This window comes from Ciona robusta, chromosome 9, assembly GCF_009617815.1.
Source record: "Ciona robusta chromosome 9, ASM961781v2".
Classification (NCBI taxonomy): domain Eukaryota; kingdom Metazoa; phylum Chordata; class Ascidiacea; order Phlebobranchia; family Cionidae; genus Ciona; species Ciona robusta.
Genome location: NC_143243.1, coordinates 1,413,315 through 1,430,894, shown reverse-complemented (window position 1 = coordinate 1,430,894; position 17,580 = coordinate 1,413,315). Strand labels below are relative to the sequence as shown.

Below are 17,580 nucleotides of genomic sequence, written 5' to 3'. Positions count from 1 at the left end.
TTTGTTAAAGTTAATAAATTATTTCATTTACCTATATTTTTACAAGAATATGCCATACATTTACGAGGTACAGGTATTTGCATACGTATAGTCCCCGGTTATTGAAATAAATCTGTGCCGTTAAGTGGCGCTGTTGCACTTTAAAGTTGCCATGGTTACAACGCGAATTCAGAATTTTATTTATTTGTTTTGTTTTTCGTCTCAATTTTAGCCTTTTTTGTATTTAGCGAATGAATTTTGTTCTATTTTATTGATAGAATAGAGCATATCAGGTAAAAATGCCACCCAAGAAAAAAGGGGGCAAGAAGGGGAAGAAAGGAGGTAAAAAGAGCGCGAAAGACGACGGGGGATCGGTTTCCGGGGAGAAAACTGGGAAAGGAAGTCAAGAATTGAACGAACTAAGCAAAGAATTTTTCCTGATTCAAGTCAAGGATCTGGAGCAACGACTTTCAAGGTAAGTTGCGTGGAATTTGTTGTTAAGATAAAATATGTAAAATCCTAACTGCTGACTGAATCTTTGTTTTAAAATACTAGTAGTGGTGCTTAAAAATGTTGGCGGTGTGATATATTTAAAATATTGCTACCGCCATTCAAAACCCACTGGGATAAAATGAAGATACTTGTTCAAATACGTTAATATGTGATATCATTAAAAACTGCCATAATCTACAAACTGAATTAAGGCTATAATAGATTTCAATTGATGACATTTCTTCAGATACCAAAAGAAATGTGATGAGCTGAGTATTTCCAATGCTGAATATGAAGAGAAATATAAACAAGTCGTTCAAGACAGAAAAGAAATTGTGGATTTTTTAAAGAAACAGTTGGAACAACGACAAGATGAGATTTCAGACTTGCACGACAGATTGCTTGGCCTCCAACAGGTTTGTAGGTTAGGTTGACAATGTTGAGTCTCTATTAGGCTTGTCACACAGAAAAAATATTTAGTTTCTTTAACTTAAATCGCCGCATAAAATAATATAGGAAACTTAATTGATTAATGTGTTGAATGCAATATTTACCTTTGCTGTGATTGTTGGCATAGGCTCCTTATTTAACCACAGGGTAAAGACTGCTTTAGGTGTAAAACTAGGGTAATAAGGCATATGATGTCACTCCTGTTTCGAAAATTAGCACAATATGTCAGCTGTAGTGATACACCCATGATACTCAGCAAACTAAACACAGAAATCCTAATAAATTTTTCTACAGGCAAAGGATGTTGAGAAGGAAAATTCCGAAACTCAACTTTCTCAATTTAAGCGAGAATCGCAGGATTTAAAAGATACTTTAATATCGGAGAATATGATACTTAGTGGGAAAATCGCTGCACTTGAAGAATTTAGGGTCAATATTTATACCTTCTGTTAAAATATTGGTCTTTTTAAACAGTAATATATAAAATATAATAATTTCCAATTTAAAGAATTTCCAATTTCCATTGATTAGATAACTGTAGTCTAAACATAACAACTCCATTCTGTATGGGTGAGATTCGACAGCAAGCCATATCTAGGGTTTATTAATTTAATCCTGGGTTTTGGCCCATTACTCCCAAAGTACAACAACAATCCAACTTCATAAAACTTGTTATGTATGTATTTACTTATATATACATAATAAATCTTGTCTCAATTAAACCTCAGGTCCAGAAAGAAAACTTGATGCAAAAGTTTGCCGACATGGAAGCGAATCTGAAACAACAAGAAACCGACCACAACAACACTATTTATGAATTGGAACGCAAGGCAGTCGTGGATAAGGACAGGTAGGTGGTTGAAAATTTGATGCTGGTATGGTTAGAACTCTCCCCTTGGAAGTAAAAATGTGGCTTGATACTGCCACCATTGTAGGGCAAAACACATCACGGCCATTGCTACAACATAGTGTTCCATTAAAGAGTTGTCCAATTTGTCAGCCAAACATAAAAACAAACAAAAAAACAAATGAAAACGTAAAAACTGGGTAACTTGTCAGCTGGAACAAGGTGTATAAAAAGGACATTCAGTGTTATAATGACTGTTATTGCCCCACCATGTGACAAATAATTTGCATTCATTCACTTTAGTTGTAATTGTATCAAGGTTAAAGAAAGAGATGGTTCTTCGAGTGAATAACGTCGCTGCAGAGTTTCGCAAAGTTTCCAACAAGCAGATGGCGGACACAACCAAACGAAATATCCGGGAAAATGTTTCAATTAATTCACAACTCGCTAAAATGTCGGAGAAGACAAAAGAATTAGTGCAGGTGGTGTATGGTTTGTATGTATTGGGGGTAATGTGCCAACTGTGCCCTGAAGACCTCCTCCATGTGGAACAAAGTTCATGTTTTCTCTTATACAAAGAGCATTTTGCACAGCTCCGTTTTTAAAAACAGAAGAAAAAATTACATTTTCTTCTTTTTAGGAAAATGATGAACTAAGGGAAAAGGAAAAGAAACAAAAAATGCAAATCGAGCTTTTGGAAGCAACGCAAGAAGAACTTGCAAAGAAAAACCACAGTAACTTAAAGGTGAACTCTAAATTGAATAGATTAACCTAAGATTTTATCCACGCACAAAAAAACAAACCAAAACAATCAGTTACAGATGTTGGTTGCACTAATTCCAGCACCCAGGGTGCTACAGTGACTATAGCATCAGTCTCTGTATAATAAAATGAACTATCATTCAAGGTATTGAAGATGATTACAGCTCGTGCTCGTCAACAAGAAGTTCTTCTTGAAGAATTGGAAACAAGAGAGCAAGAGTACATTCAGTTTGAAGAGGAATCTGGGGAGGTTAGAACGGAGAATGAACAGCTGCATAATACACTTGAAAGGTTGGTGGAATATATGTGTCCTGCTGTTACTTATGTTTGAGTACACTCCCATTAACATAAACTTCTTGGTTGTTTATAAAAGTTTATTCTAATTTTTAATCTGTTTCTTTTTTATTTAAAAAAAAACTGTTTAAAGGGTGGTTATTCTTAAGAATATAAATGTAAGAGAACCAGTAGCTTGACAGTGTGCATGTGGTGTAATTCAAATAAATATGTTGTACCATGTGGCATAGGATTTACAAATGTAACATTATTATGGTTGCCTTGATCACTTTATTTTAAACTTATATATAAATTTCAAACCCAGAGCTTCATATTATCCACAGTTTAGAAGATCAATGTTCAAGCTTGAAAGAACAATTGAAGAAAACAGAGAAACAGAATTGTGATGTCATAGCAGCAAAAGAAAGATTGGAAGATATATTGGCAGCCGCTGCTTATACTCTTAAACAGGTGGGGACTTGTACGTTTGAATAAAATAACCTTATTATCTTTGCGTGGCAACAATCTCTATTAGCCCTACCGCATATGTATCTTTCTAGCAATTTTTGTTTAAAAACTCAAGCTCAAAAACAATATTTAAACAACCTGAATTCAATATTTTTCATTCCCACGCAGGCCACCATGGAAACAAACTATGACGATCCGAGTGTTGCCGTGAAAAGGGAGACCATGATGGATCGGTTACTGTTGGTTTTAGATTCGGCAGCACTGCTGGGCAAAGCTCCACCACCAGCAGATTTTTTCAAACAAAGAGCAAAGGTTTGTAGCTTTGTAGTGGTTAGCGAACCTGCCTCTAAATAATCACTCACAAACTAACATATGTGGTAACTTGTAATTGGGAATAAGATGTGTGGAATAGAACATTGGGGGTGAACTCTTATTGCCCCGCCATGTCAGGATAAATACGTTGCATTCATTCATTAAACTAGTGCTTTTTGTTTGTGACCTAAATACTAATTAATTTCCCAGACACTAATGGCTCCACTTGCATCTGTGAAAGAAGTTCCTAAACAAGACACAAGCCGCGTGGAGTCACCACCCAAGTTCCCACATTATAAACTCGGTGACCTTGGCTTGGTGCCGCGGCCTCGGAAGCAAGCCATGGGCCACCCAAGCAAGGTCGCGCATTTATCGGCCACAACAAGGATAGGCCTCAAGCCTTCAATGACCATTGGCTCTCTAACGCCATCTACCTTACAGAAACATGACCGCCTGCCAGCAATTGTGGAAACAGCAAAATAGTTTTTGTCAGAACTTAAAAAATGCCAAACTTTTGTGAAAATTGCTCTTTGACTAATTTTTTCGCGGTTCAGAATATTATTAAATTGAAAATAACACAGAGTGCGGAATTTTTTTTTTTCAGACAGTTCAATATTGAGACAATGACAAAAACTAATGCACTTACCTTTGTTTTTTTACGATTTGTTTCTTCCTTTGATACTGTAAATCTTTTTCCTTTGTCTGTAAATTAAACTGTGTAAAATCCATTTACGCCAAACAACTTGTAATAAAGTCTCACCTTTGCATAATTGAGTAGCATCACATCCACTACCGAGCTACAGTCAAACTTTCAAAGGTAAAAAAAAAATTTCTGACAAAAAAATAATAGGCAAACAAATATCACAAAGTTTGGTTGCCAATTAAATATCCCATTGTGCAAGCATACAACTTACATGATTATAATAAAAGCCAAAAGGCTACAGTTTAAGGCCAAACCAAACCCACTGGAAACACAACAAGCACTACTGGAAGCTACCATGTACAAAGCAAAGAATGATCATATTAGAATATTTATTAAAAATTCCACAAGAATTTTAAAGATCCTATTTTTAGATCATTGTCTGAAACAATGGATAATGCAATTATGATTATGACATCATAATATAACCGCAAATCTTCGAGATTTCTACCTTGACAGCGCCACCATCTGGCCATACATTCATATTATATTTCCATTGCAATATATAAGATTTCTATCCCAGTTCTTCGGCAGCTTTTCCTTGCTTCCGTGGCATCTTACGAGTTTCTTGTTCAATTTCTTTGTTCTTATAATAATGGGGGGCAACCTCTAATAACCACGCACTGTCTATCTCAATGCATTGCCTGTGTGAAGAAAAAGATTTGCAGTAATTTGCACAGAACATATATTGAACAAATGTATCTTAATTATCCTTGTAGAGATGTTTTTATATTAGAGGCAGACCCGCTAACCACTGTGCCACAGTGCCCGTATATTAAGTATTTCACCAAAGGTCCAAAACACTATATTAATGGGAACATATAAAGATACAAACAGTATGTTAATATAGAGACATGAGGACACTCAAAATAAAGGAAAAATAAACTACTTGTCAGTCCCTTAGAGCCTGCTTTAAACATTAGTTTGTGGTGCCCATATAATTACCACTCACCTCATAAACTCCTTAGTAGTAAACACCAGTTCATGATAAACCATCCATCGTGGTTGTTCTTCAAATAAACTGCTGTTAGGATGAACATGAACCGTCTGATGTTGTTTAACCGTCTTATAACCGGACTTAGTTAGTCGGGCAGTGTGGTAGAAAAACCCAGCTGTAATCGCCTGTGAGTAACATAAAGTAAAGTTATTGGATTTTCTAACATATAGTATTGAATGATAGCATGTTGAGACCTAGCAAACTTCATTCAAAGCCACATTACCCACCCACGATAATTTACAATAACCAATAACCCTTTACTCTACTAAACATGTTTAATAAAAGCTTATATTTACCTCAAAAATAATTATTTTTCCAAAGTTATCTAATGACCATACATACCTAAACAGTATAATACATCTGTATTAAACTAAACACATTTTTTAATGGAAAATTTAAATCTGAACCTAAACAGCTCCATAAAAACACATAATGCAACATCAGAACTACTTAAACATCAAAGTATTGTAACGATAAGTTGCACCAACCTTTCTTATGGCAACACTGTCTCCTCCACTAGACGTTGGTTCGATCTCAACTCTCTCCATGAGACCAGCGAGTTGGTCCCGAACATCTCGCGCTCGTTTTAAAGATCGATGTTGGATAAAGTTTTCAAAACACCATTGAATGCTGAAGTCAGTGTTTGCCCACTAGTGGTATATATGATGGTTGTAGTGGGTGGGATAAAAGTGTTATAGTATGGGGGTATTTGTAGACATCAGATATACAATCGCTTTACAACAGGTGTGCACACAAATGGTGTATTCATACTCTGCATGCTCACTATTGAGTTATAACATGAGTGTCTTCTTATACAAAAAACAAACATCATGTATTCATACACCTTGTGCTAACTATTGAGTTATAACATGGACAACTTTCTATAAACCAGATGAAACAAACACGTAAAATTCAAACATCCTTTTTAAATATAAAAAACTCAAAGCTCACCCAAACTATACTAATTACAAAACTCTGATTGAATTCTATTTAAATAAGAGACAAACAATGCTTTTTATGCGAAATATATCTAGAATATTCTCATACAATACTATTCATTAAAACTAATTTTAGTTGTAACGTATTTTGTATCTTTTATCGGAAAAATGCTTAAAAATTAATGCCTCGCAAAACTCTATTCACCTGGTTATAAACATTCATGAGCGACAGGTGGTCGCCTCCCGGTAAATGGAAATTCAACCGAGCGTTATCTGCGTGAACCATCTTGTCTTTTGGTCGATAAAATATTGAACTGTTCACTGACAGCATGCTCACTATTGTCAGTATCTCGTCTGAACATTTGTATCTAAAACACAACTTTATATTGATATCCACATAATGTATTTTTTTGTTTCAGTTTAAAGTTTGAAAAGTAATTGCCCAGTTGTCATTTTTGTCTTTTTAGCAATGCATGAGAGCAAATTAGAAAAAAAATAATCACCATAAAAGTTATATACATGGTAACCACTAACTAGTAAGCTGGCACAAAGTGTATGGAACAAACCAAGTGTGTTATAACGACTATCATTGCCGAGTTACCTGGGGAAATAAGTTACATTCAAGCATTACGTACTACAAGTGGATTGCATCTAACAACTTACTTCTCGGAAGCGAGGATAGTTTTTGACAACATCGGGTCAGCGGGAAACTCTGCCATTCGTCGTCCAAGCTTCGTTAGCTCCCCCAAGTGGTTGAGAGCTCCGAGAGCGTAAAGTTGTTCGAGAGCAAGTACGAGGGTTTCGTGAGGTGGGGGGTCCATGAAGTCAAAGTGAATCAGATCGTTTATTCCAAGACTGCATGGAAATAATGAGAACTATCAGTGCCAGACGTACGAGGATGAATACGTTACATTGGTGGTGAAACCAGAAAAAATATACGAGAGTTTTAAACAACTTGTTTTAAATAAATACATTTATTTAGTTTCTAAAGACCACTCTCCTTTACCTTGTACTTAAGTATAATAAGAAATGACTAGACTGTTCTAAAACAAACAAAAGGATAATCACAATTTGTTTTTTTCGTGAAGGTACACATGCCTATACAATTATACATGTTATTGATAATATGTTTTCATTCCTACAAAATTAATAATCAATACAATCAAAACATTGGTTTTACCTTTTCAACAACAACACAACATTGGCAAGATTAGTTCTTTGTATCTCTGGTGTAGTGGAGTCTTCAAGTTCATGCATGTACGCCCATGCTGTATATAACCTAAAGCATTTACCTGGACCTACTCTACCTGCTCTACCTGTACGTTGGTTCGCTGATTGCTGTGGGATTAATAAAGTACAATGAAGCACTGCATTTACATTTTAGAATATTAGTGTAATGTTAAAATACAACTAAATTATTTCAAGCTCTTTTCCCTTCACAAGAATAATTATAGGCAGTGGCGTAGCCAGGGGGTTTAGAGTGTCACGGCCACCCCTTTTAAACCCCCAAAAAAGTTAATTAACAATTTTTTTTTTAAATTGAATTTTTTTTTAATAAACCAACCCCCCCCCCACCCCTTATTTTTTTGGCCGCGCCACTGATTATAGGCATAACCATGATGACAATTTTTGAAACATAGACATAGGTGATATATTATATGTGAATTTAGAGCTTGCCAACCTTTATTAAAAAATAAAAATAACAAATGTCTCCTAAAAATAAAAAACTTTTTAATAAAAAGCAAACAACAAGCACATATAAATAAAACACAATCCAGACCTTTGAACACGGCACAACTACAAGAGATTCCATTCCTGTCCTTGCATTGTAATTATTCTGTTTACAAAACCCGGGATCTATGACATAAACAATCCCATCTATTGTTAGTGAAGTTTCCGCTATGTTTGTTGCTACGACAACCTGATCGGAAAATTTTGAATTTTTATTTAAATGTTAAATTTTATCTATATTCTGTTAACGATTGTCGTTTTGCTGTTATTTACTTCCCTTTATTGTATTAGCTAATATATAATCTTAACTAATGTGACAGAAGATAACCAAAAATGTATGTACGTTATGCATGTACCAGAGTTTAAATGTGTTATAGTTTAATACAACTGAACAACAGTTAAAGCTTATTAGAAGCTACCTTCCTTGCACCAGGTGGTGTTGGTTCAAATATCTTAGCTTGCATATCTGAAGGTAGGTTTGCATATATTGGGAGGACGAGTAACTCACGGATGCGAGAGCCAAGGGAACGAGCTTTCTCCTGTGTTTTGGGGGGGAATATTAGGTCTAACCTTAAAGTACAGATGCCATTGTGTATGGGTGTCAGATAGCAAGACACTTGGTTGCAAAGGTAAACAATAGGGAAGGCTGCTCTTGAAACAGGGGTAACATGTTAATAGGGGGGTGGTGTTGACTGTTGAATGATAGTTTTAACCTTGAACTTTAGATCAATCTTGCTTCCAAAGCGAGCATGGGGGTCCTTAAACAAGACACTTGGGTCCCGAATGTGACATTTCATTCTAACTTTTAAACAGGGGCGACATCTTATGTTTTAGGATTCCAGTTTTACTCCTAAAACAGCTTTTACCCTGCTGTTAGGCGTTTATACAAACAAACAGAGCTAAAGTATATTGCATTCACCACATTAATCAGTGAGGTTCCCTATGTTTTTTTGTTTGACCATTACATTTAAACAATATCACTCAAGATTTCGTTGAAAATAAATATTGGCCTATAAATATGCTATGTTCAAAGTAAACAACCTGCATCATTTCACAACACGATTCAATTTCTTCTTGTCCAGTTAGAAATATAAGAACATCACCGGGTGGTTGGGTAAGATGGATTTGAAACACAGACACAACACATGCGTCCAAGTAATCGGCTTCAGGTGCCTGTGAGGAATAAAGTTAAAATAAAAAAAATATTTTTAAACTATTTAAAAAATAATTGTTGAGGGGAATGTTTAAAACATGTTTGGAAATTTTTGTCGAGAAACATTTGTAAAATGTAATGTTGGATATAACAGTAACAGTGATAAGGTAAGAGACCAAACTAGAACAAAAAGTAATGTTGATGGGACGAGTTTAAACGAAAATGTCGCATGATAGACTAATAGTTATTAGTACACCCCAAATGCCAGACATTTTTAGCGCAAAAATAATACCAAAGTAAATCTAAACCAAACAATCTCCCACCTTGGTGTAATAAATATCAACAGGAAACCTGCGGCCAGGGATTCGAAATATCGGCGCGTCGTCAAAAAACGTGGAAAACTTTTCAGCATCCAACGTAGCACTGCTGATCAGTAGTTTAAGGTCAGGTCTGAATCTTGCTATGTCTTTTACCAAACCAAACAAAATATCCGTGTGTAAAGTTCGCTCATGGGCCTCGTCGATCATTATAACACTGTAACCCTGGGAAAAAGATATATCAATGTCTGTAAGTTATTTATGATTGCATGATGTGGCAACAGTCGTTATAACATGGATGTTCTGTTACGAGTTATCTCATATGCAACTTGGTAGTTGATTATTTTTTAGCTATTTTTTTATTTTTAATGCAGGGCTAACAGTTCTCCATGATGTAACTATTATCATTTATTTTCCATGCTAATTCTTACTTTTAAATCAGGTTCTAATATCACTGTCCTTGCAAGAGCAAATAAAGTACAACATTTGTATAACTGTTTAAGGTTATTTAACGGTAAGGTATTACCAGCGAGGATAATTTAACCTGTACCAACATGTTCTTACTTTTAAATCAGGTTCTGTCAAAAACTCCCTCAGTAACATCCCGTCTGTCATGTATTTGATCCTCGTCCTCTCCGATGTACAATCCTCGAATCGGATGCAATACCCCGCCTCTGCTCCCACTTTTACTCCCATCTCCTCCGCTACTCTCGCTGCTACCGACATCGCTGCCACTCGGCGGGGCTGGAGAGCAAGAAAATAAAATGTGCCAAACACAACCAAACAACTAAGCAACATGTTAGAAAAATTGTAGTTACTTTCTCACCTGTGTACATCCAACCTTGATATCCCCCTTACAATAACCAGACTCGTATAAATACTGAGGAATTTGAGTCGTTTTTCCACTCCCTGTTTCACCTTCTATAATCAGAACCTGAACAGATGTGAATATAATGTATCTTAACTATGATGGGGTCAACACAAAACAAACATATTGCTTTTCTATTATATATCAACTACATTGTAACTTAATCCATTCAATATACAAAAAGATTTAGTAATAAAATAACTTTATTACGGCGTATTTTTAAAGAATAACATTACATGACAATAATGCTTAACATTAGATAATTACTCTATTGTAAAATGGCAGTCAAAACGAACACAGAGTTAACGCAAACTGCTGCTATGTGTAATAATTTTAGTGTTAGTTCAAACATGGTGTTTTTAAGCTGTGTGCCAAACAATATACCAAGAGTGCCCTGTTGGCATATTCTCTTTTTTGCTCTATTAAATTTTTAACAAACACGCACCTGGTGTTCTTCAATGGCGTTCAACAGATCTTGTCTATATGCAAATATTGGCAACGATTTTCGAACTTCAGCAATACTTTCTTTCTTCTTCTCCTTGGCGCTTAACTGTTCATTCATTTCTGTAGAGAAATGCAAGATCTCTTTCACCGTTATATGTTTATTGTGTTACTACATAGGTTGTGTTCTACATACACAGAACATACAAAAAGTCGATATCAATAAACCCACAACAAAAAAGTATCTACGACAATTAACACAGCAATTGCTTAATGGTAAATTTGATGGGTTTTCCCACAATGCCCCACAACCCACCTTTGCGTTACTACACGATGTGCTACATAGTATAAAACATTAGTTTAAACCCAACAATAAACGCCACAACCAACCTTTCTCTCCCATCGTTCCTTTCCTTGTTGCTGCTTGAACAAACTCTATGACATCATCATCGGTTATGAGGTCATAATTATCTTTCTTCGGTTTTCTATCTCTCGCCCCATAACTTGTGGTGGCGGCTGCAAGTCGAGTTTTCTCCCAACGTTGGTGCTCCACGTTTCCATGGTTGCCTGGAGGTTGCACAAGATCAAAATATAAAAATAGAAGATCAAAAGAATAAACCTCCATATACAAATGTAATCTGTCTATAAAGAACTCAAAGGAAAAGTTGCATGTCACTCTAAGTGCATGAACATTATTATCAAAAACATGACATTATTATTAAAAATCTCCTACAAAACATGTTTAGCAACTGTCCTTTCTCCATGGAAGGAAATATAAGATTTTTTTAATTTAATATCAGATGAGCCATTAAAAATGATTTACACTGTGCCTAGTAGCAGAAGTAACAGAGCATAAATAAGTTACATTCATTCATCAAACACTAATCTATAAATACCTTCAGTAGCTTCTTCCACCTCATCATATTCATCGGGAACATCTTTCCTTCTTTTCTCATCAGGGAGGTAATATCTGTGGAGAATATTATGGTGATGTAAATGCAGAATTTCTACGCTTGAAAATTTTTGGTGCTGTGTAGGTTATAAGTTTTAGAAGGTATAAGTTGTTAATACTTAACTCAAGACCATCTACTTACCACATGGAGCAACTACTTGTGAATGCCTTAATAAGCAAACCTTTACTGTGAAAAAATGATCTACTGGTATGGTTCAGTGGTTAGGCCATTCCATATTAACCGAAAGGTACAGGGTTCAATGCTCGATAGCAATAGGCGTATTCGAACTTTAAAAAATACTTCTGTAAGGGCTTTTGGATTTTTAAAAAATACCATAATACATAAATGTCAATTAACTGACACTATACAAATAAAGAACAAAATAAAAATATAGTTTGGGGGGGGAAGATGGAACACCATTCATTCTATTTTCTCGTCCCATTTAGAAGTAAAAAAAATTGAATAAATTTTAAAACCGTACCCTCGCAACTCCTACAGACCGTTGTTAATTGTTTGAAACACAATCAAGATCTTTGGATATTATGTACTAAAGGTGTCCCCTCGCTCCCCACAATACTAATTACAAAAGTTATTCAAAATAACTTTAAACCATCACCCACCTTCCCCTTCTATCATTCTTGCTTATTTCTTTATAATGAAGTGCAACATCTCGTACTTTCTTCTTATATTCCAAATCTCTCTTTTCTTTCTCAGTTATTTCTTCATCTTTAAATATTATAGGATTAAATCTTGAGATATTGGTTCAAAAAGTTCACACCACAACATAGAACGCAAGGTTTAAATTTTATACTAAATAAATTTTTGGCAACTTTTCTCCTTTATCTCTATTACACTTAGGATCCATGAATTATTTAACAAACAGTAAAATCCAATGTTTTGTGTTCAATAAGATATATACTCCGCCTAAAATAAGCGTATTTCGTAGCACTTTATCCTGACTGTTATTTCATTACAAGAATCTATTAACCTTGAGCACCAGCGCAACCAGGTTTGCTTTGTTATGGTTGCACCACTGTTCATGAGCAAGTTTTTATTCATGTTAATTATAACAACTTACTATCAAACAAATATTCCTCGTCCTTAATATCATCCACCAACTCTTGCATCTTCACTTCTTCTCGCATCTTTAAATATTCGCGACGGGATTTTTTGCGAAGATCCTCGATTGGTATATTTTCAATATCGCGCTCGTTTTTAACCTGGGTAACATGATATGAAGGGAGCTTGTAATATTTGAATGGTATCAAAATTTTAATGGGAAACTCTAAAAATTTGACTTAACACCAAAATATGGGCCAAGAAAATGTTTTAAGTTTTATAAAATAGTTTGCAGTAAATCATGAGGTAAAAACTTAATTGAATGTTCTCAACTTTGTCCCTCGTATTGTACATACTTGTATTCAGTGGTTTATATGTACTTCTACTCTTTAATATCACAGTTGTAAAAGCAGGAAACTTCCAAAAGCTACCAACTTACATTTTTGCAAAACTATAGTATAGTTGTGGAAGCTATAAATTTGTTGTTTATACCTTTTGTGCATCAACAATTTTCCTCGTTTTTGCTTCGTCTTTCTCTTTCATTCTCTTTGAGAATTCGTCCCTCTCTTTTAAATCTTTTTCTCTTTCTTTCTCTTCACGATCCCACTCATCAGATGAGGAGGAGCTCTAATATATGAAACAAAAGTTTGTGGGTTACTCTCCAGATTATAACCATACATCCCTATTTCGACAACATAACCTCAACGGTCCCCACACATAGGTGGCCATCTTACCTCGGACTCTTTCACCCTTGCAACTTCTTTCCTTCTCACTGTCGTCTCATCTTCCGATGAAGATCCAGACTTCTTTCGCTGTCGAATTTGTCGTGAATGCGTCGTTCGTGATTTGGTGGAAGATGCTACGAAGTCAAAAACAAAAAAAAAAAGTAATGTGTTGTATTTACAAACAAAACTATGCTATAGGACTTTTTTCTACAGCGCAATAATCAAGAAACATTACAATAAACAGCTTGAAAATATTTTTTCTCATCTAACTATCGTTATATGCCTTGCACTTAAAAAAGTTGGGGCACATGTCAATATCTTTATGTGTGTTCGGTGCAAAATCAACAATAGGAAGATTGTCTTCAAGTAACATTGGCAATTCACTATTTTAACAAACATGGAAATTTCTATATTTAAAAATATACTCCTTTCCTTATCCATAGTTTAAAATAAGCAGTTTCCACTCTGTTTATCGTCCACCTTACCTTTTTTCTTTTCAGTTGGTAGTTCAATGACATCATCATCATCTGATGACAACATCTTGTATGACGCAGCTTTTTTCTGATTACTCAGCGCTTTTTCCTCAGCTACTTTGCTAACAGGTACACGCCTTTGGCGGTGGGGAACCTGAGAAAAAAAGAACTACATTTTAGAATTCTAATTTTATGGAAATTTTATTAATGTTAGGAAACATATCATATGCGCATTCTGCTGCACCGGGCATATTTTCCAGTAATAAAGGAATTTAAAATGAATAATTTAAACAATAAAAAAAAATAATAAAACTTAGTATACTTTGTCATACAACTCCATTGCAAAATCCACCATCTGTGATGTCATAGTAAGAGCCCCAGTCTTGCGAAGTTTATGAACAAATTCATCGGGCGAAGTGCTTTTCTCACAAAGTCCAACCAAGAACTGAATGATATGCTGAACATACATAGAACATTGTAAGCTAGAATATTAGATTCAACAAACTAACTTTACTGTAAATAATGTTAGAATAAATGCGTTACTTGCACCAGATTAGCGTTTAGCGTATAATGTTGTAGGGTGAGTTGTTCAGCAGTAGCACCAAAAAAACTGTAGCCTAAGCCAAGCCAAGCCATAATAGTTATGCAAGTCTAAACATGTTCATACGTATGCATATAGGTGGCAAGTTTACACCAGTCGGAATTAAAACATAAAAACAAACGTTTTTACACCAGTAGAACTTGCTGGGTACAATAGATAAGCTTTGTACAAAACAATAAGATATAGTAGCCTAGAATAATAAAAATTTAACACGGTATATAATCAGAGCAACAAACATACTTTACCTTATCACTGAGTCCAAGAATATCATGCAGTTGATCACCAACCCAAACTTCCGTCGCTGACGGCATTTTTTAGCTTAAAATTTACCGTAAATTCGATCAAATTTTGCAAAACTTTCTAAAACGTTTTGTTCGTTTTTAGTCATTAGGGAAATCCCCATGCATGTAGATTAATAGAAATAACACTAACTCACATAGAAATAAAATAGAAATATATACGCGCGAAAATCGCAAATAAAACAAGTATTTTTAGGTTGCACGTCGGGGACTGTTCCACGGTCATCTTTATTAAACCTTTAGTGTGTGAAAGATCAAAGAGATTAAAACCATTTAAACATATTTATTACCATTTTAAATTGTTACCACAGTTTGCCAACCGATCGAGATTCTTTAGGAGTGATAAAAAGTTTGGCATCTTTTTTATATGCAGAGCAACGCGAGAGAGAACTGGATACCAGTAAGCAATGTTTTGTTCCGGGCAACATTAATTATAATTCACCTTCTAGTTAAGTCTTTATTAAAAACTCCTTTCAAACGCTTTATTTGCATTTTGCTAAAGGTATAGTAAGATGGGAAAAGATGGGACACCTTTTCACTCTATTTTTTCGTCCATTTGGTGGTAAAGAAAAAACAGTCAAAGATTTATAAACTATATCCATACGACTCCCATAGACCGTTTTTAATTGTTTAAAACACGATTAAGTTATTTGGATATTATGTGCTATGGGTGTCCCGTCTTACCCCACTGTATTATATATTACACGCGGTGGCTCTTGTATAAATATTCTGCCTATTTTCGTGTGTAGTGTAAACACAAAAAAAGAAATAGGCCAAGCTATTTCTTATTTCCTTTTCGGGAAGGTTAAATTTAGGAAGAATAGGCCTACAAAACAAACAGCCCACAAAATAATGCAGTGAGTTATTTTAAGCGTCAGCATTTATTTTTAAAATTCGCGAAAATGCAATTTCTACATCAACAAAATTTAATTATAAACTTTACAAATACGTTTCTTACTTGTTCGCATTAAAACATTTCGTGATGAATATTCACCATAGGCTACACAATCTAAAGGAAAGTTTGTAATTAAGGTTTTCTTGTCACGAGTTTAAATCCGGTATTCTAATTAGTTCTGGCGGTTCTTGGAAATCTTCATTACAAAATTAGAATCCCGCAGACAAAATGTCCGCCCTCTCCACAGCACTCGCTCGTAAAACGTATACTTACAGCTTGGATACACATTACAGCTTGGAACACATATACTTACAGCTTGGATACACATTACAGCTTGGAACACATATACTTACAGCTTGGATAAGATACCGTAGTTTTTTATTTAAAGGTTGCTATTTTGGAGAAAGACCCAAGAAATGGATCCTTTAGCACATAATATTTAAGTATCCTGATCGTATTGTAACCAATTAACAATGGAAGTGGTAAGGATATTGTTAATTCTTTGAATGTTCTTTGTTTACTACCAAATGGGAAGAGGAAATAAAATGGAAAGGTTAGGTCTTTCCCCACCCTATAGTTTTTTTGTACGTGAATGTAAATAATTTAAGACTGCGCTGTTCGCTGTGTATTGAAAAAATATACGAATCGCAACTCTTTTAATCTATATTCAACTTTAATAATTCCATGGTTGGATGTTTAAAGAGTATTTACTTGAATTTAAAATAAACTAAATGATCATTTTGGCATTTAAACCATGAAATGTAATAACCCTCTTCTCATAATTTATTAGTTTCCTCATCAACATTGAGACGTCCTGTTCAGGGCGTTTTCATGACCAGACAACCTTCCATATAGTAGCAAAAACCACGACCTATTAGAGATATCCCTATATGTGGGTCGTACAACAACATATATTAAACGATGTCCCCACTCGTACCCAGACAGTGTCCAAACCAGAAATACTGAAAAAACAGGTTTACCGATTTCCGGGCGTATAAATCCGTCCAACAAGTTAACTTGTAGTGAAAAATATTTATATATTCGACACCGCAATTTGGTAGTTTGACTTATCCACCTATAAAGAAGAAAACCCGGCATTGAATTTTCGCTTTTATTCAGGTAGTTTTAGCGTGGTTTTAACGACTCTGGTTTTGCTGATAATTCCTTTCTCATCGCTGTTTTATCTGTTACTGCAGTCGAGGAAACAAATACAAATTTATGTTACACAATATAGAGATGCAAATACACTTTCGGCGCCAAACTGATGGCAGCTCTACTGCTCAAATGTTTTCTTGTGATAAATGTAAAACCAAAAACCAAATAATAAAAAATATATTTCATGCATTTTTCGAACCTTTTATGTGCTGACTATATAGGTTATTGGTATATAAAATGTCTTTTCGATCCTTAAACATTTTAATGAGAATGTGAGGACTTATTTCAAAATACCAGGATTTTTTCGTTTCTACGTCGATGGCAAACGTTTCTGCACTAATCGTTAACGACCGAAAAACATCGTTTAAACATGGACCTTTGGCGCATATATATAAGTTTGTCAACACGTCTGCTACCATCATTAAATCATCGTTACTAAATCACAAAACGCGAAACTTTAATTAAAAACTAGTTTCCCTTATTGCGTAATACCCACGCATAATGATGAAGAGAAACGTCACAGACAGAAAATAAACAAAGATTGTCTGTGAACAACAACTGTTAAAATATCGTGAACCGGTTACTGATATAGTAGGGTGGGGGAAGATGGGACACCTTTTCTATTTTTTCGTTTCACGTTGTAGTAAACAAAGGATTATAAAACCGTATTCTCACGACTCCCATAGAACGTT

General features: G+C 34.9%; 2 protein-coding genes across 2 annotated transcripts; one reads left to right on the top strand and one right to left on the bottom strand.

Moving 5' to 3' along the window:
* The first annotated feature begins 172 nt into the window (after nt 1-172).
* LOC149730634 (cilia- and flagella-associated protein 157-like) lies at nt 173-4,165 on the top strand. Its single transcript, XM_089884932.1, has 10 exons — nt 173-454; nt 719-887; nt 1,216-1,350; nt 1,650-1,771; nt 2,088-2,250; nt 2,409-2,513; nt 2,676-2,821; nt 3,148-3,274; nt 3,440-3,583; nt 3,794-4,165. Exons 1-10 carry the CDS (start codon nt 279-281, stop codon nt 4,064-4,066), a joined length of 1,560 nt encoding a protein of 519 aa, XP_089741058.1. The 5' UTR covers nt 173-278; the 3' UTR covers nt 4,067-4,165.
* Nucleotides 4,166-4,598: 433 nt separating this feature from the next.
* On the bottom strand, nt 4,599-14,973 carry LOC149730633 (pre-mRNA-splicing factor ATP-dependent RNA helicase DHX16-like). Its single transcript, XM_089884931.1, has 22 exons — nt 14,785-14,973; nt 14,261-14,395; nt 13,951-14,092; nt 13,475-13,599; nt 13,233-13,367; nt 12,760-12,901; nt 12,302-12,407; nt 11,625-11,698; nt 11,119-11,295; nt 10,733-10,851; nt 10,246-10,353; nt 9,984-10,163; nt 9,426-9,644; nt 8,991-9,122; nt 8,369-8,488; nt 7,999-8,139; nt 7,399-7,556; nt 6,882-7,073; nt 6,424-6,586; nt 5,769-5,930; nt 5,236-5,405; nt 4,599-4,927 (listed from the first exon to the last, which is right to left on the bottom strand). Exons 1-22 carry the CDS (start codon nt 14,848-14,850, stop codon nt 4,798-4,800), a joined length of 3,096 nt encoding a protein of 1,031 aa, XP_089741057.1. The 5' UTR covers nt 14,851-14,973; the 3' UTR covers nt 4,599-4,797.
* Between the last annotated feature and the right edge of the window lie 2,607 nt (nt 14,974-17,580).

Coding starts and splice junctions, on each gene's coding strand:
- LOC149730634 (XM_089884932.1), top strand. CDS start 279: ATGCCACCCAAGAAAAAAGGGGGCAAGAAGGGGAAGAAAGGAGGTAAA. Junction 455..718: donor CTGGAGCAACGACTTTCAAG/GTAAGTTGCGTG, acceptor ACATTTCTTCAG/ATACCAAAAGAAATGTGATG. Junction 1,772..2,087: donor GCAGTCGTGGATAAGGACAG/GTAGGTGGTTGA, acceptor AATTGTATCAAG/GTTAAAGAAAGAGATGGTTC.
- LOC149730633 (XM_089884931.1), bottom strand. CDS start 14,850: ATGCCGTCAGCGACGGAAGTTTGGGTTGGTGATCAACTGCATGATATT. Junction 14,396..14,784: donor TTCTTGGACTCAGTGATAAG/GTAAAGTATGTT, acceptor ATGTATGTTCAG/CATATCATTCAGTTCTTGGT. Junction 4,928..5,235: donor ACTACTAAGGAGTTTATGAG/GTGAGTGGTAAT, acceptor TTCTTCACACAG/GCAATGCATTGAGATAGACA.